This window comes from Penicillium pulvis (assembly GCF_028828015.1).
Source record: "Penicillium pulvis strain IBT 33274 chromosome Unknown contig_23_segment0_segment0, whole genome shotgun sequence".
Lineage (NCBI taxonomy): Eukaryota > Fungi > Ascomycota > Eurotiomycetes > Eurotiales > Aspergillaceae > Penicillium > Penicillium pulvis.
The window spans coordinates 466,896-484,743 of record NW_026643075.1 but is presented as its reverse complement, the minus strand read 5'-3'; the positions used below and the strand labels follow the sequence as shown (position 1 = coordinate 484,743).

Sequence of the window (17,848 nt, the reverse complement as noted above, 5' to 3'; positions counted from 1 at the left end):
TTGTTTCAGATAAGCCAATGATATTACTCTATTGGAGATATGTGGGGATGCGGCCCGTTTCAGAAGGCGGTTAAGTTCATACCCGAAGGACAGGCCTAAGGAGTACCCCATGAATGGATTGAAACAGACTAAATTAAACCGGCACTTGGAGCAATTTCAAAATCAACCGTCGGCAACAGCTTCTTCATAGGATTTCTCAAGCTATGTTTTGTACACCTTCTATGAATACCTTCGAAGGCCTGTAATCACGAGATCAGCCCTTGACTGGCAAACAACCATGGACAACTCGTTCACGGAACAACAATTGTCCCAGACTTGCATACATCGACGGTGCTGTCCCGTATAGTCTAACGCTGACCCTTTTTACTTTGCCGCGCCTTGGTGGCTAGTCCAAACCCCAGACCATGGTAGATGGTTTCCAATATCGTAATAAGACCACGCGTCATGTACTGCTCAAAGGTCTTCCGGTCTAACATCACGCGTCTGCCAATCTCCATATTTGCAAGCTAGGGAAAAGCTTGTGAGTCTTTCCCGCCCGATATGCCAATGTGCATACCAGCAAATATAGGGAAATAAACAGAAGCACTGAGGGTATGGTGGAAACAAGGGAGGCTTCTAGACGAGAAGGCAAGATCCTGAGATCATTCCAAGGATCTTAGCGGGGAAGCACAGCTTGACGTTAAGAGAGAAGAAGACATGCCGTTTCTGCCCCGGGACATATTGGTCGCCAAACAGACCGAGAGGAATACATCATAGCTGAAGCCCACGGTCACGAAAATTAGAATATGTGTGGCAATTCCAAATAAGTCAGCTTCGAGGTTCGTGATTCGGTGAGTCGTACCTGAGTTACTGCCTCTGATATGCAAAAGCAACAACTGCAGATCTTCGCCTAATTATGACGCCTAGCATGACTACCATTAGGGATCCGAGGCAATGCTCAAAGCACGCTTACCTACTAAATGTGTGGCACGACATGTTCAGCTCGTGCTATTTCTCCTTTTCGACCTTCTACCACGCACAAACTGTGGTCCCTGTTGACGTTGGTCGACCATAGCTGTTATGCTATGTAATGGCAAGATGATCTCTGTGTGACCGTCGATCGCGCTAGATAGACGCCGATCTGTCCTACCCAATAGTCAATAATGTCTATTTGACTTTAGGAGCTTGAGGTACATCTTCATCATACACGCGCTGAATATGTGGTGACTAATAGTATTACTGCGAATTGCAGTCTCCGCTGGTACAGGTTACTCAAAGGTCTCCAGCCAAGGGGTAAAATAAGCAATGAAGCCAATACATGTCCCGAAGTTGCGAATGTCTATTGGTCCAGTATTCAAGTAAAAAAAGTGATGAGGGCATTGTTTGCAACTGGTTGGTCAATTTGGTCGACGATGTTCATCTCTGTGTCACGATAACTACGTATACTGTTCCTGAGTGGAAAGTCAATGCGTGAGACTCTTGCGCAGATTAATTGGCTTCTTTACTTGCACGTTCGGTAGATAAATAGGGCTCAGTATCTCACATAGTTTCCTACTCATCAATGAATCTTGATATCGTCTTTTCTCCTCTCCCAATAGATCCTCCAATCTCGTTGCCTGATACAATGACTGAAAACTCCCCTCTCGACCATGCTGCGGGCTTCGGTCTGCGCGAAGGAAAGGGCTACCTCCTTGACTCCGGTCACGCAGGAAGCCAACGGCTGAACTACCAGTACCTTATCTGGAAGCAGTGCCTCAACTACAGTCTGCATCCCACCATCCGAGAGGCAGTCGGGGACCACCCACGCATTGCCGACATCACCGCGGGAACAGGCCTCTGGCTCCTTGACGCAGCACACGAGTTCCCCGGTGCCATCCTCGATGGTATCGACATCAACCTCGAGCGACTTCCACCAGCCGCCTGGCGCCCCAGCAACATCCACCGTCTCTACAACTGGAATATCTTTGACGAGGTCCCGTCCGAGCTCGAGGAGAAGTATGATGTTATCCACCTGCGTCTCCTCCTCCTTACCATCGCGAACAGTGATCCGGCACCCGTGATCAAGAATGTCATTAAGCTGCTCAAGCCCGGCGGCTGGATCCAGTGGGACGATCTGAGCACCGCACACACCTATGTTGAAAAGACCGATGAGAAGCTTCCCACCGTGGCGCTCGACAAGATCAGGGAGTTTGTGCACTCCGGTGGTCGCCATGACTGGGTGTTTGATCTGCCCTTGCATCTGCTCAAGCATGGATTTGAGGAGAGCCAGTTGACATTTTATCATGGACGACCGGACTTGATTTGCCATGATACTGAGATTCATTTGATGACGATCAAGGAGTTCAATGGTCATATGAAGACCGAAGGACGGGAGGAAGAGGCGAAGCATATTGATGATCTTGTCGAAGATGCATATGCAGAGGCCCAGAAAGGTGCTGGGGTTACCACCCCCCGGGTCGTGTGTGTTGCTAGGAAGAGACCGGTTCCCTATGCTGTGCGCGAGGCACTTTTCTTTTCTTGAATTTGTGTCTAGTCTATTTGTGTCACACATCCAGGAATTGTTTTGGATGTTGTATACATAGACATGATTTCGGGACGGCATATAGTCTAGAAAATAATAAACAAATTGTCATCGAATGTCTTCATTCATTTTAATTAACGCATTTGTCTGTACATGCCTGCTTCCAAACTCAGAAAGGGATAATGCTCTGAGGAAAATCAAAAATCAAAAAGATATGGTCCCAGAGAAACCTCGACTTTGGCGTTATTAGCACCACACTCTAACCAACTGAGTTATGGAACCGATTGGTAGTCTCTACGTCTAAAGTAATGCCTTTGAACCCGCAACAAAAGGAACAATGTTTGACAATATGACGTCACTGCCGAGTGGAACTGCCGATTCCGCGATTCCGTGTAGCAGTACCCGGTTGAACCGAAGCACAGTTAAGAGCAAGCAATTGTGTTTCTCCCAAGGTCCTTTCTTCGAAGCATTTTGATTCGTGAAATTAGAAAGCATTATCCAATATGTCTTATACCGGCCATTGCAACTGCGAAAGCATTCACGTGACGCTGCCCGAGCAGCCTCCTAAGACTGGCGTTTGTCATTGGTGAGTCTTCGTCTACCCCTGTTCCGCCGTGCAGATTAATTAAAGTGTAAATCCAGTTCAAACTGCAAGCGAGTTGGTGGTGGTAAGTTCGCATTGAAGGCTCTATTTGGCTAAGATATTTACTTGGGATTTTTACCTGCAGCCTTCTCGGTCAACTACTTTGTCCCCGAGGATGATTTGACCATTGATGATCCGAACAATACGTTGAAGATTTTCGTGGATTCCAAGACTGCGAGCGGAAATGTGATCCAGGTATTTTGATATGTTTTTCTACGAATTAGATGCATACTAATTCAGTTACTCCGAAGCGCAACTTTTGTTCGAATTGTGGAAGGTAGGTTTTTATTCCCCGTCACCGAGCATACTACCAGTACTAATTGGACCAGTGCTATCTTCACTAAAAGCCCGAAGGCCCCGGGGAAGGTCTTTCTCAAGGCGACTTTGTTCGACACAATTTCTCCTAAGGGTGGAGAGGTTTTCGGTGAACACCGACTGGAGCTGTGAAAACACTTTGCTAGCCGCATTAAATATATCTTGCTCAACACGGACCCTCAACCTTAACAATTGAATGACCCATAGATATAAATGGCACAAGACAAGTAATTAGATTAGTAGTAAATTGAAAGCAATGTTCCAGGTCGAGAATAACACTACAGATATTCATGCAAAGCTGAAAGCAAGGTAAAATGCAGTTAATGAGCTACAATTTGGTCAGCGCTGCTTTTGGCCGATGAACGCCAAGAGTAGCGGTCCATCGGGATTAAGGCTGTGCTATAACGCCCGATATCAGGGAACAGAATCCTTCCCAGGTTAACGGGGCAATCCGACTCCACTTCCGAGTGAATAGGGTCCATGAATTTAGTGCCTACAGGGGAAAGGAAAATTTTATAAATCCACGACTTCGCTTTATGTTTGGTTTTGCCCCTCTTGCTATACCTCCCCTGCGAATGCAAATCTGCGACCGTTAGTTTACTCACAGCGCGAATGTCTACTCTCGAAGAAGCCACTGCCATCAGACACACTCTGTCAGAGTATCACGTCTACCACGAAGGCGATGAACACGTCTGCCTCACGCCATTCCTAGATCTCACCAAGGAGTTCGGATACAAAAAAAGGCACCACAAATGGCAAGCAGATGATTACGCCTCCCGTCACCGACGATGCAACGAATCAAACAGCTATTATATCCATCGCCCGGTCCTGGCTTTCCACGATCCACCACGCACATTACTAAGGGGCAGTCATAAGCTCGGAAAACCGATCTGCATCATTAACAGCTCAGCTTTTTGGCGTGATTGGAATATTCAGTTCGTTCCCCAGCTGGAGAACGTTATTGATCGCCGCGGTGTGGTTAAGTGGGAACGTCGCACGAGACTGGATAACAGCACTGCTAATGACGATCGCGTATTGAAAGGGTATAAGGTGCGATCGTGGCGGGTTTGGGGTGAATCAGGAGGCGCATATCATCGGAGTGTGAACGCGCGAAGGAAAGCCCTACGGGAGGAAGGGAAGGAGGAGAACATTCCATTTGATCCTGCTATGGCAGATGAAACGGTACATTTAAAATGGACTTCGTCGCTTAGGAATGTCCGACGATATCATTTCACATATGCCGGTATTACCTTCTTTTGGGAGGGGACTCGTGACCTACCTGGGGATGTTTGGTCTAGACGCCTGATGCCGCTAAATCACTTGAAACTTATCGCACAGATTCCTGGGAGAGAAAAGGTATTTCTGGCTCATTACAAGTCTAATTTCTCCTCTAAGAAATTCGGACGGTTGTTGGTCTTCGATTCTGCGATTTCGAGGCTTCTTGAGGAGTCGGGTAATACCGCCTTGCGCACGAGCCAAGATGATGGGGAGAACCCTTTCGTGGCTGAGCATAAACAGCCAGAATCGGATACGAAGAATACTAGACTTTACGATTTGGTCATAGCGACATCTATGTGTATGGTTATTGGTGAATGGCAGAAGCGATTAACGGCCTGGTTCATCGTGGTGATGATTTTGCAGACTGGAAATGGTATGACGATTGCAGGTGGAGGGGCCTAGACGAAATACTTGGAATAATCGTATGCCAAGGTCTATCGATGTCAATAAACAAGCTCTAATTGTATGAAGTAAGCATTGCCAAGGCGCTTCCTCCTTTTCACGGGGAAGTTTAACATAGCCGATTGATAGGCAGTCATCGGACTTTCACCGAGTCGATCTTCAAGTCGGGGTTCTAGCCGTCCCTTGATAATTTGAAGTCCGGTTAAATGCATAGGATCAGTTGCTAAAAAATTACCAATTCTGGGTGAGTAGTTCTAGCGTGAAGGCTCGTTTGTGGGTACCCAGTATGTAATGGGTATAATGAATAAACTCGAGTAGTCTGCCAATACTAAGAAACTGCTTGGCTTCCAGGTTATCATATACATCATTAAAGAGATAAAAAGAATAAAGGCCATCAAGATTGCATCACGCGGCCTCCAACTCAAGACGGTCGGCCTTGTGTTCAGAGCTCAGGGTCTCCTGCTTCTCCGCTCGCAATGCTGCCCTTTCCTGCAACTGCCTCTCAATACCTGCAACAAAATCTTTGTCCATTGAATCTTTAACGACACGCCAAAGAGAGGGTCGCTTTCCATCCCGGTCGGCGAAGAAGAGATCCACTGCTTCAAGAGGCATCTTACTGGTCTCGGGGAAAGTGAAATAGACAAGTGGCACGGTTGCAAAGTTTATGATCGCAAATACCACGTAGCATTTGTACCCGATATTGGTGATCATGACGGGCGTGATCTCAACAACCAGAAATGTAAATAGCCATTGAGAGACGACGGCCAGGGCAGCACCTCGCAATCTTAGCTTGAGCGGAAGAATTTCGCTGGGATAAATCCACATATTCGATTGCCATCCCAGGGTGAAAAAGCTCTGAAAGAGGTATAACACCACAGCGGCGCCGTATCCAAGTTTCTCCCCGCCGATGCCAATAAAGATAGCCGAAAGGGTCATGCAAACACCCATTCCAGCAGACCCGATCATGAAGAGAGGACGTCGCCCGAAATGCTCGATAGCCCACCAGGGAAACAAGCTGCTGAGAAAATACCACACCTGCAGACCACCTGAGACGAGCAACGCATTGTGTCGAGACATACCAATCGAGTCCTCAAAGACATACGGACCAAGCGACGACATGACATTGCAGCCCGACATCTGCTGAAAGAAGTTCGCCGCAAACCCGATGGCCATTCGCGAAAACCCGCTGATCCCGTTATCCTTGAATATATCACCCCAAGATCCCTGTTCCTCTGCTTCAACCGAAAGAGCAAATTGAATCTCCTTCAACTCCTCCACAACGGCAGGGTCATCTGGGAATCCAGCACGAAGTGCCGCGAGAGAGATTCTCCCATTCGCCATGTCACCCTTCGCACATAGATAACGCGGTGACTCTGGTAGAAACGGCATACACACAAGCGTAATGCAGCAAAACAAAATCTGGAACGCACAGGGAAACCGCCACTGCACAGATCCAGAATAAGACTCCATCCCATAGTCAAGCCAGTTCGCGAGGATCAACCCGACAATCAGGTTCGACAATTGCATAGCCATCATCCGACCCCGGGATTCAGGCATACTGCATTCAGACAGCCAGATGGGAATAACAGTAGTCATGATACCAAGCCCAAACCCAGCAACAACCCGACCGACAAGAAACTGGGGAAGACTGAATGTAGTCGCTTGGAGAATCGCTCCGATCGAGACAATCACCGCTCCAGCCATATTGTTCGGCTTGCGTCCGAACCGATCACCCATAAAGAATTGGAATAGAGCGCCGAGCAAAGCACCGACTTCGTAGGAGGACACGAGGAATGCTAGTAGTGATGCTTCGGGATCTCCGAAGACCGCCAGGAATTCAGGCGAAGTAGTGAGTCCACCCATAAATCCGAGGTCGTAGCCGAAAAGAAGAAATCCTATCGAACATGTGAATGTCACGGCATAAATGAGGTTTTGGCCTTTAAGGCCGACGAATGTCGGTGATTGTGTTGACGGTGACATCTTGTCGATTCCTGGGGGAGGCAATTGGCGACCTTGGGAATAAGACCTGCAGCCTGGATTTGAGCTTTCCCCGTCTTTTGTAGTTGAATTCCCCACAAGTCGTGGGGTAAAATTGGGGTGTGAATGAAGATCCGGCTATAACCCCAGGTCGGCACATGTCCGAGTCGTGGTCCACTCTGTGTAACCTATCAGTTACAACTCCTCCAAGGCTGATCTTTGTTGTTTACGTGGTGATTGCCCTCCCCTTGCCTTATTTGCTCAAGTTTGAGACCAGGATACACGCCTGATAGGTTCATTAGTTGCCCGTACCCAACAAAAAGCAGGTTATTTGTGGTGTGGTGTGTTTCCCCTCATGCACAAACCCGACATAAGAATAGACTTTTTCCAGAAGGACGACGTAAGAAAATAAGTGCATGAAGGTAATACAACTAATGTACCCGTTGGGTAGGGCAATGTCCACTGTAATCCTTATTCTTCATAAGGCTTGCTTCGATCTTATCCCACTTCCTGACCACACGCGCCCTTTGTTCTGGGGTTGATGCACGCATATCTTCGTGTCCTTGGGCGATGCGAGATAGGATGATCTGACATTCTTGGTTCTTGCCGAGTGACTTTAGAAGCCTTCGTCGTAGACCAGTCAGAGGGTAGCCAGCCAGTCCCCACAAGGCTAATAAATGTTGTCAGTTTCGCACAATTATGTCGAAAGAAGCAGATCATTAGGCATACCTGCTGGGGGCTTCAGGAAAACTCCACCGATACCCTTTCCGATGCCTTTAAACATCCCCTTTGCGCCATGGTCTCTGTAGCCATGTTGAGGCTGAGTGACTAAACCTGTGAGGCCGTCGTACCACCCGTAGCGGAATTCCTGTTAAGTGTCAATAAGATTTCTTAGGTGACCATATGGTGATAGTTTAACGAACCGTTCCAGCTGCCCTCAGGCCACTGCGAAGCCCCTTAACCTTTGGTGTAGATCTCACCATCGGATCATGGTACAGCTTCGGCGCATTGTGAAAGCCCTTAGAAAGACTGAGCGACACATCGGTGGGAAGCCATATAATAAGGTTAACAAACTTCATAGACATTCTTCGCCCATGATTCGCAGCCTCACGGAGACTACTGTTCGCTTGCGCAATTGCAATTTGTTCACCCATGGTTTGTGTCTTCTCCAACTCCAGACTATGGTTTCTTTCGAGCTCGGATTCGGGAAATAGAGCGTCCTCGCCGAATTGGTTATCCCAATCTTCCATCATGCCATCATCTTCATGATCGTCTGCCACTTCCGCCCCTTCATCGCTCGAGTCAGGAAGCTGGTTCTGCTCTTGGTGGGCTTCAGCCACTGCATGGTCCGAAGAAGACGGATCACTGGCAAGCTCATCTTCATTTTGAGGTCTTTGGTCCCATTTTCTTTTGAACTTGGGCTTCGTATGGGCATGTCCTATCGCTCGACCGGCTGAAACGAGGTCTTGCATCACATCTACTGGTACATCTGCCAGTCCCGTGACGAAACCGGAGATCGCCCCAAACAGAACTTGGGCGGAAGCGCTGAGTGGACCGATGGGATCCCTGTATGTATCGTATTCCATGGCCCGGCTCCTATGAAATAATCAGTAAGTGGCTTGATGGATAGTCGTCGTGCGCGGTAAACTCACAGCACCAGATCTTCGGGTTTTAATCTCCCCATCTCTACCAGAACGGCGGCTGCGAATGCGCTAAATCCCAATTGTGTGCGTTTCAGATGCCACACTGCGGGATGAATGGGGCATACACAACACCGCAATGACCTCAAGTTCAATTGGCGGTGAAAACTCCGAACTCCATCGCGCACCCCATTTTCCTGTTTCATCTTCTGTGCTATAGCCTGTGCCTTGACTTGGGTCTCTTCCTTCAGCGCCATCTCAATCGCATCTTTCAATTTGTCCGCCGTGAGGTGTTTGTGCGGAATCGGACGTGGCCCAGCCCCGGCACGTGCAACAATCCCTCCCCAGAACTCCTGGTCTCCAAAGAACGGTATGATGATAGTTGGACGTGCGAGTGCGAGTCCGGCGGCAGTTGTGCCTGCGCCGCCGTGGTGAATCACGCATGAAACGTGTCGGAATAGCCAGTCGTGGGGACAGCTGCCGATGAGGAGAATGTTTTCGGGAATGTCCACTTCATCGACGCCGAGATTTCCCCAGCCTTTTGAGATAATTGCCCGTTGCCCTGACATCTTCACGGCCTCGAATATCATTTTAGTTAATTTGGTCTGGTCGTCCACCACAATGGAACCGAAACCAACGTATATTGGTGTTGGTCCTGCTTTAAGAAATGCGTCAATCTCGGCTGTGGGTTTATAGTCGGACTCTGATGGGAGGAAACTAAATCCACAGATATCGATATTTTCGCCCCAATCGATTGGTTTGGGTAATACTGCTGGCGACCTACGAGGTATCACTGTTAGTAACACTGTACCAAAGGGTCTGAAATTCTTGATCTCCGTACCAAAGATATGAGCAAGGTATTTGCAGTCTGTGAATTAAGCTCGGCGCGGTGATGTGGTCCAGCGCATCGAGAGCCAAGCTTTTCTTCCGGAAGGTATTTACTAAATCACCGAGTCCCTCCCATACCATCATATCAACGACAGCATAAGAGACAAAGTTGGCGACGGTCGGCTTGCAGTTCTGCTGGTGGAGGATAGCCAGAGGGTGGGGAAAGGACTGTGTGGGTGACCATGGCATGCTGCGAAAGTTAGCGGAGTCCCGACAAATCGATACTGTCTATATTTTATAGGCATGACGTACGTAAACATGATATGGAGTGGTACTCCAAGCCTCTGCGCACAGTGAATATGTGCTAGACTGGGCGGATTGGCAATAATCGCATCAGCCACAAAAGGCCGTCGGCGGTAGTCCGTCGTATCACCCCAAAGATCATTTTTGATCTGATGCAAGTCAGTCCCATCACCCATTTCATAGCACGATCTCCAGCATCCGTGAATTATTTCCTTCATCTCCCGTCGTCGCTTTTGAATCGCACCACTCCGAATTGTTTTAAGGCCCGGAAGTAGACCAGGGTTCTTGACCATAAACGCCATGAGCTCAGCTGGGTCTCCGCCGATGTTGAAAAACTCTAGTCCGCCTTCGAGAACGAACTCGCGGAATGCGAAGTGAGTTGCCAGTCGCACACGGTGTCCGTGTGCTTTGAGTTCCTTGCCCAGTGCGACGAACGGCTGGATATCTCCACGTGAACCTATGACTTGGATGACGACGTTCATGACCAGTGGGAAGTTTTTCCCATCTCGTACAGCACGACTGCAGGTGCTAGCTGTATCTTTCGCTTGATCACATTCTGATTGCATTGGGGTGGCCTGCAGTCGATTCAGCAGTCCAGCTAGGTTTGGTCTATGCTCTTTGATGCGAATATCGAGCCGGCCATCACCTGTTCGAACAGACCGAGGTTAGTCACTGTTAAGGCAAATTCGATGATTTTCTTGATCGCGAACCTAGCACCCGGACCCCTGTATTGAGTCCATCACCGTTGAATCGTATCCGATCATTGTATTCTGACAGTGTGTCGCTAGTATCTTCAGTCCAGTCGCTGGATTGGGCTGACCTCTGTTGGCTGGATTCAGCTTCTTCGGTAGCTGATGTTACAGAGGACATGGTAGGCGGGAGATCGACAAGGGTGGCTTAGGTTTGACTTCTGCAGGAATGTGCATGTGCTGATGCGACCATACAAATGGTCACTACCAAGACGATAAGCTCAGGGTGAAATATCCTGCCGGCGTAACAATAGTTGATTTCCTACTGGAGAAAGTTCCTCGGTTCATCGTGGACAAAATAGCTTGCAGTCAATGATGTCACAAGGATCCGGCTCCCTCGGCCTGATCGACCCACCTGGCCCACCCAACTCCATGGTTGATCAGCCTTGTGACCGTGATGAACTCGATCAGAACTTATTACTACTGGAAGTTATATTAATGAGAAAAAAAGGGAATTAGCAGTGGATTGGTATAGGGCCTGGCAAGTAGGTCACTCTACTTACCATATATATTTGCGCTTTTAAGTGCGGCTTTCCGATCTTGCCGCCGCTTTTCTGAGCGCGCTCAGAGTCAGCCTCACTGAGTAGATCTCACTCCAAGCTCAGACTCAGCGAGCCTGATTGGCTGTTCACTGATCCTTCACTGATGATACATTAAAACTTAATAGGCATAATAAAGTAAGGAAGAAAAAGAAAATTAGGAAGATTGGATCAAGCTCAAATAGAAAAAAAGTGACAGGAAGAAAGCCAGGGTAGACAATCTTCCCAGCTCACAGTTGACATTAAGCGAATGCCATTATCAATCATACCGAAACCGAATGAAAGTTGATCTCTAGCTGAATGATATCTTGCCAACAAGGTGGCCTAACTTGCGCCCGAGGCAACATGGACCTCAACAGACCCCGCAGTATTGTCCTGCTTGATGTAAATGAGGTCTAAAACATTATCCTTGTTCCAGTCGTACATCATCCAGGTTCCATTGTTCTCAACCGAGAAGGTGGTGTGAACACTCTGGACGATGGTCTGATAACCAGAAGCACCCGAGGCAACATTCACTTCGACATAACCAGAGGCTGTGTTAATGTTCTGGATGAAAAACAGATCATATGTTCCATCCAGACCATAATCAGCCAGAAGCCAAGTACCATCGTTGCTAATAGAGAGACTCGATTCGGTCTTGCTAACTAGCGTGCCATATTGTGAAGCTCCTGACGCGACATAGACCTCAGCGTAGTTGGAGGCCGTGTTGCTATCCTTGATGTAAACGAGATCAAGAGTATCATCGCCGTTGAGATCGAGCATCTGCCAGCGGCCGTCGACCTGCACATCGAACACCGTCTGAACATTCTCCACGAGATAAGATTGGAAGTTTGCTGCACCAGAAGCGACGGTGATCTCCACCTTGCCAGAGTCGGTGTTTCGGTTCTGGATGTAGATCAAATCGAGTGTTCCATCGTTATTGTAATCGGCCAATTCCCACACTCCGTTGTCCTGCTCGGTGAAAGCAGTGGTGTCGTCGATATAAATGGTTCTGTAATTTGTCGGGGTAATCTGTACTTCGACGTTGCCAGAGCTTGTTCCGATGGTTTGGATGTAGGCGAGACCAGCGACAGTGCTATAGACTACACCAGTGGAGTATTTGTACTGGTAGGGAACCATCTGCCAGGTGCCATATTCAGCGGGTGCTGGGAAAACAGTACCAACTTCTTGAACACGACTCTGATACACAGAGGCTGTAGCACCACGAATCTGCCATGCCGTTTGGCACAAGGCCAAAAGATAGGTCCGTATATGCATGGTGAGGTAAAAAGAGAGTTGGGTAAAAATGAGTGAATGGTCTTGCGAGGACGCAGAGACAGGTGGTAAAGGAAGTTGATGTCGGAAGCACGACTTATCAAGAAGTAATTGTTTCCTGCTTTTCACATTCTCACACTTCCCTAGTGCCTGTACATTAGGGGTAAAAGTTTTCACAGTATTTCTTGTCGCGTCCTGCCAAAGCTCGTGTGAGCCAGTCGGTTCTCATCACCCGATAAACCTCGCATCTACAAATGGAAGATGTGGCGTGAGTGGAGAATGAATAGTCCACAGCTCGCTCAACGGACGCCGTCGACTAGACTATGCCAATTTTACTCTATTCATCGCATTTTCATCGTATTTCTACCGTTTAATGGCAAATCCCCCTCGCACTAGGAAGTTCCTTATTATTACCAGGATCAATAATGACCAATTGGATTGACTGAGACGGCTTTAGACAATCGTCTCCTTTAGAGCAAAGTCATAACGAGCGGAGGCGACCAAAAATCCTCGTCTCCATGTGGGGAAAAGAAAATTCTATGGGCGCAGAAGAAGCAAAAAGACCGAGGAAGAAAGGTGACGGTATGTCCGTCAGCTAGCGTCAGGGGAAGTGGGACGGTATCCGAGAATAACGATTGTGCCCTGCTATGGGAAAATTTCACCGATCCTGCAACCTTCAAAGATAGTGTTTTATTTTTATTCTGGTCACTAAAAATGTCATAGGGTCTTCCCAGGGTCTTGCCAGGGTCTGCCCACGGCTATTTTACCTTGTTATGACGCTGGTATCTCCGACGTCTCCCGCTTAGGCTCCACTTCTAGAGGGACGTGGCCAATAGATATCAAATGCCGAGCATAGCCTCGGACGCCAAGAGACCGCCCCATATTTACGAGTGCTTCTTTGCATCTTTTTCTTGCCCCAAAACAATAGTAGCAAGCCAGTAGGTTAAGCGAGAGACATTCGCGGGACTTCCGAGGCTACACGAGTAGAAGCTCGTCCCCCATTGGCCCATATCAAGCAATTTCTGTTGACCACAACCACTTCAGCTCGTTATGTGTCCTGTTTTTTTTTCGTTGGATGGAGGTTTGCCTTTCTCGGGAGAGGACGGGCAGGGGTAAGACATTGCCTTTGAGTGAAAAGTAACGGGTAGTCCAAGCAGCAAATGGCATGGCGTAACGAGAAGAAGCTATGGCACCGCCACGTCACCTTAATAGAGTTCAGTCTGCCAGGGCCCGGATCCAGGAACAGGAAAGTTTAACGACTTAGGGTATGCGGTTCTCCATACTTTCGATCTGGGTAAGATGAAAACAAGATCTTAGTGCCAAATGAAATTATTTGTCATCTGGCCTTCGTCGATCCTAGCAGGTCCAGGAAAGCACTTATCTCTATTGACACATGGACAATCTACGCGACTCGTAGTAATCCACAGGAAAGCCTCTAGGGCTCAGAAAATCATTGAGGGCCCCGCGAGGAAAACTTTCCACGAGAAGTGAAGTTCCAAGGGGTCCTCTTCGCTCGGTTGTTTTTGCCATGGACAGGAGTTCTTTTTCCAGTGGGGACATGTACGGTCTCTTCTAGGGTCTCAGGGACGTTCTCAGGGACGTTCAAAGCCGAGCGCGGATTGTCCAAGCTTCCACTAAGCAAGTGTGGACTCCACCGCCAGCTGAATGCACATACTGCGATTGTGTGATGGGACTATACCTGATTTGTGTCCTCGCTGGTTTAGGCCATTTTCTTCTCTCCGTCTGCCCTTTTAATCAGCCCTCATGTTCTTGGCGTCGATCGGAGTAGCCGAGAATTAGCCTCTCGGCCTTTTCTACCAGTTCTAAAATCGGTTCCTTTAAAAGTGGAGAATACGTTTATAACTTGACACCCTGTGTATGTATGGGTCTCTGTCGCCCCTGGGGGCTTGCACTATTCAGCCACATAATGCTCCATGGATACTCTTCCACAACCTAATCAGGATTTAGAGAAAGGCGACAATTGAAAAAACAAACAAAGGAAATGAAATGCCCCTCTCTAGTTCAGCCAGCCGATAGGAGCGTTAGTCTAGGCGAAGAAATCTCCGGAGTCGGCAAGAAGACTCCCCACATAGTTAATCTTTAAAAGAATCATAGCAGAACTACAAAATGTTCTGAGAAACACTTCTAGTCACTCCTGTTGGCGGTTTTCCTACACTCTTTCACGAGAGGTTTCCCTCTCATTTCTTTCATTAATTGCATTGGTTTCTCCCCCCTAACCGCCAAGCATGCGGTTTACACGCTCTTTTTTAACGAGCACTTTGCTCCTGGCAAGTGTTTCGACCGCTAATGCTGTCCGCACCGTGACCCAAACCAATTGGCATACCGTGTGCCCCTGCAGTACCGCTCTTTTATCCTCCCCCACTACCCCTAGCCTCTTGGAATCCAACCACGGACAATCTGGAGATTCTACCAACACGTCCGGCAAAGACTCTGGATCAAGCTCGGGCTCTGAATCAGACTCGAGCTCAATTTCGGGCTCGGACTCGGGTTCTGGAAATAGCAATGGCTCCGGCTCAGAACAGCAGTATACTACTTCAACTGTATTCGCCACCAATGTCCACACTGTGACTGCTTGCCCGCCTTCTGTTACGGATTGCCCAGCCACAGCAAAAACCACTTACGTGACCACCGAGACTATCATTGACTATACCACTGTCTGCCCTGTTACTGAGTCTGCTACACAGGCCGTTGCTGCCACCGATATTGGTGAAGCTTCGCCCACAAAGACAGCTGCTAGTGTTGGTAATGATCAGTACACCACCTCCACTGTCTTTACCACTAGTGTGCATACTATGACCGCCTGCCCGTCCTCTGTTAAGAACTGCCCAGCGTCTGAGAAGACCACTTACGTTACTACCGAGACTATCATTGACTATACCACTGTCTGCCCTGTCACTGAATCTGCTACACAGGCCGTTGCTGCCACTGATATTGGTGAAGCTTCGCCCACCAAGACGGCTACTAGTATTGATAATGATCAGTACACCACCTCTACGGTCTTTACCACCAGCGTGCATACTGTGACCGCCTGCCCGTCCTCTGTTAAGAACTGCCCGGCATCTGAGAGGACTACATACGTGACCACCGATACTATTATTGATTACACGACTATTTGTCCGGTAACTGCTACTGAAACTGGCTCCAGCTCTGGTGCTACGCCAACTAGCTCTACTTCCACCTCTGGGTCCGGTTCTGGCCACGAGTCTGGTTCTGGCTCTGGCAACCACTCTGGCTCCGGCTCTGGCAACCACTCTGGCTCCGGCTCCGGCAATCAATCTGGTTCTGGCTCTGGTGACCACTCTGGCTCCGGCTCTGGCCACGAGTCTGGCTCCGGCTCCGGCAACCAATCTGGTTCTGGCTCTGATGACCACTCTGGCTCCGGTTCTGGCCAAGAGTCTGGCTCCGGCTCTGGCAATCAATCTGGTTCTGGCTCTGGCAACCACTCTGGCTCCGGCTCTGGCAACCACTCTGGTTCTGGCTCTGGCAACCACTCTGGCTCCGGCTCCGGCTCTGGCAATCATTCTGGCTCCGGCTCTGGCAACCACTCTGGTTCTGGCTCTGGCAACCACTCTGGCTCCGGCTCTGGCAATCAATCTGGCTCTGGCTCCGGCTCTGGCAATCATTCTGGCTCTGGCTCCGGCTCTGGCAATCATTCTGGCTCCGGCTCTGGCAACCACTCTGGTTCTGGCTCTGGCAACCACTCTGGCTCCAGCTCTGGCAACCACTCTGGTTCTGGCTCTGGCAACCACTCTGGCTCCGGCTCTGGCAACCACTCTGGCTCCGGCTCCGGCTCTGGCTCTGGCTCTAGTGTCTCGCACGTCTTCACTACTGGCTCCTCTATCTCCTCATCTCATTCTGCCCAACGTACGAGCTCCATCGGTGGGTCTGGTCATGGTCACGGTCATGGTCACGGTCATAGTCACAGTCATCATGTTTCAGGTGCCTCCAGCAGCATCGATCACTCTAACTCGCCTCGGCCTTCATCAACTCCCCTGCAGACATCCACTTCTGGCGCCTTCATCTCGCCTTCTCGTTCAGTCCAACGTACAAGCTCGACTCCTGTCATCAAGGCCAGCGCATCCGCATCCCCCTCTGCAGCTATTGAGCCCCTAGCTTTGTATGTCCAGCAGGTCCAAGCAAAGCGGAAACGTCAGACCTACAACAGCGCTGTACTTATCGGCGCTGGCTCTCTTACAGCCAGCTGCGCCGATGCAGACCGTTTCTATCTCACTGGGGGGCATCTCTACGATGATACATTGCTAATTGCTGCCGACAAGGACGCATCAAGCGCGGCCTTTAAGGGATCCAGTAGCCCAGGACCCATCCGGGGCACCTTCGCCATTACAGACAACACTCTCTCCTGGTCAAACTCGGACTTCACCAATAGCGTGGCCTCGTTCTGTGTCTCTAATAACACCGTCTTGGCTATCTTCAGCGGTAGTATGCCCTCCGGTTGCACCCCGGTTACTATCGCTGCCGTGAAGTACTGTACGTATTAACATTTTCCCATTGGAGAACCAAAAGCTGACAGATATCAGCCCAGATGTGCCCTGGAGGCGATGCGACAACCAGCCTTCCACCGATCAGCTCGGCCATATCCTCTACGAAGACCCGGATCAGCTCGACCAAATCTTCCTCCACACCCTTGATCCGCTCGGCCACGCCGTCTTCGACTGCCATCCCCCAGTGCTCTGCTAAATCCGACCCGGAGTTAAGAACCACAGTCCTGCCGGCACTCGACCCCAGTGTCGATGGTTCCACCCTCCTTAATCTGTCCCCCTCGATGTATGCCACTCTCTACTATGCCAGTCCCACAGGCTCGACCATTCTCCAAGTGACCTACTATATGCTCTATCCTCAAGTGACCCTGGAGAATGCGTACAAGATTGCCACGGTGACCTGCTCCGGTGACACATTAACCGTCACTGTGACCACCGCTGCGGCTTTCAACATTGTCAGCCAGTGGCCCACGAACAAGTTCATTCTCATCACCAATTCTGGCAGCTGCAACTCAGACTCTCAGAGAGGTGTCTACATGGTTCAGTCATACACCACAGATGAGGCCAGTCTCACAATAACCCTTGATGTAACCGCCAAGGTCTGGGCCGACGTCTCAGAGACCATGGAGGTCGCTTATGGCATGGGACGCGTGAACTCGACCAACATCTCCTACACTCCTTCGTGCACAGCGTCCTATCCTGCGGCAGGCAGCAGCACCCCAACTCCGAGCTCTGGCTCGGTGTCCTATGCAGACCTGACCCCCGAGGAAAAGAATATCGTCACCTATCTGACTCAGAACAACACGTACGATGACAACGGTAACATCGCTGTCACTGTGCCTGCTGTCACCGCAAACACCACAACCCCTGTCTATAACCCCGACTCCAACTCCACGCAGC

General features: G+C 49.4%; 7 protein-coding genes across 7 annotated transcripts; 4 read left to right on the top strand and 3 right to left on the bottom strand.

Annotated features, from left to right (window-relative positions):
* Window positions 1-1,603: 1,603 nt before the first annotated feature.
* On the top strand, window positions 1,604-2,500 carry N7503_004450 (class I SAM-dependent methyltransferase; the record flags this gene model as incomplete). The annotated part of the gene is made up of 1 exon (XM_057063997.1): window positions 1,604-2,500. The coding sequence occupies one exon, from the start codon at window positions 1,604-1,606 to the stop codon at window positions 2,498-2,500; it is 897 nt and encodes a 298-aa protein (XP_056921740.1).
* Window positions 2,501-3,003: 503 nt separating this feature from the next.
* On the top strand, window positions 3,004-3,590 carry N7503_004449 (GFA family protein; the record flags this gene model as incomplete). Its single annotated transcript, XM_057063996.1, has 5 exons — window positions 3,004-3,086; window positions 3,143-3,168; window positions 3,229-3,338; window positions 3,395-3,420; window positions 3,473-3,590. The coding sequence occupies 5 exons, from the start codon at window positions 3,004-3,006 to the stop codon at window positions 3,588-3,590; spliced, it is 363 nt and encodes a 120-aa protein (XP_056921739.1).
* Window positions 3,591-4,070: 480 nt separating this feature from the next.
* On the top strand, window positions 4,071-5,138 carry N7503_004448 (uncharacterized protein; the record flags this gene model as incomplete). Its single annotated transcript, XM_057063995.1, has 1 exon — window positions 4,071-5,138. The coding sequence occupies one exon, from the start codon at window positions 4,071-4,073 to the stop codon at window positions 5,136-5,138; it is 1,068 nt and encodes a 355-aa protein (XP_056921738.1).
* A 405-nt stretch (window positions 5,139-5,543) lies between these two features.
* N7503_004447 (sugar porter family MFS transporter) lies at window positions 5,544-7,118 on the bottom strand (the record flags this gene model as incomplete). The annotated part of the gene is made up of 1 exon (XM_057063994.1): window positions 5,544-7,118. One exon carries the CDS (start codon window positions 7,116-7,118, stop codon window positions 5,544-5,546), a length of 1,575 nt encoding a protein of 524 aa, XP_056921737.1.
* A 428-nt stretch (window positions 7,119-7,546) lies between these two features.
* On the bottom strand, window positions 7,547-10,756 carry N7503_004446 (glycosyltransferase; the record flags this gene model as incomplete). The annotated part of the gene is made up of 7 exons (XM_057063993.1): window positions 7,547-7,785; window positions 7,845-7,983; window positions 8,039-8,711; window positions 8,768-9,535; window positions 9,597-9,833; window positions 9,896-10,532; window positions 10,597-10,756. The coding sequence occupies 7 exons, from the start codon at window positions 10,754-10,756 to the stop codon at window positions 7,547-7,549; spliced, it is 2,853 nt and encodes a 950-aa protein (XP_056921736.1).
* A 742-nt stretch (window positions 10,757-11,498) lies between these two features.
* N7503_004445 (uncharacterized protein) lies at window positions 11,499-12,431 on the bottom strand (the record flags this gene model as incomplete). Its single annotated transcript, XM_057063992.1, has 1 exon — window positions 11,499-12,431. The coding sequence occupies one exon, from the start codon at window positions 12,429-12,431 to the stop codon at window positions 11,499-11,501; it is 933 nt and encodes a 310-aa protein (XP_056921735.1).
* Window positions 12,432-14,674: 2,243 nt separating this feature from the next.
* N7503_004444 (uncharacterized protein) lies at window positions 14,675-16,948 on the top strand (the record flags this gene model as incomplete). The annotated part of the gene is made up of 1 exon (XM_057063991.1): window positions 14,675-16,948. One exon carries the CDS (start codon window positions 14,675-14,677, stop codon window positions 16,946-16,948), a length of 2,274 nt encoding a protein of 757 aa, XP_056921734.1.
* Window positions 16,949-17,848: the final 900 nt, after the last annotated feature.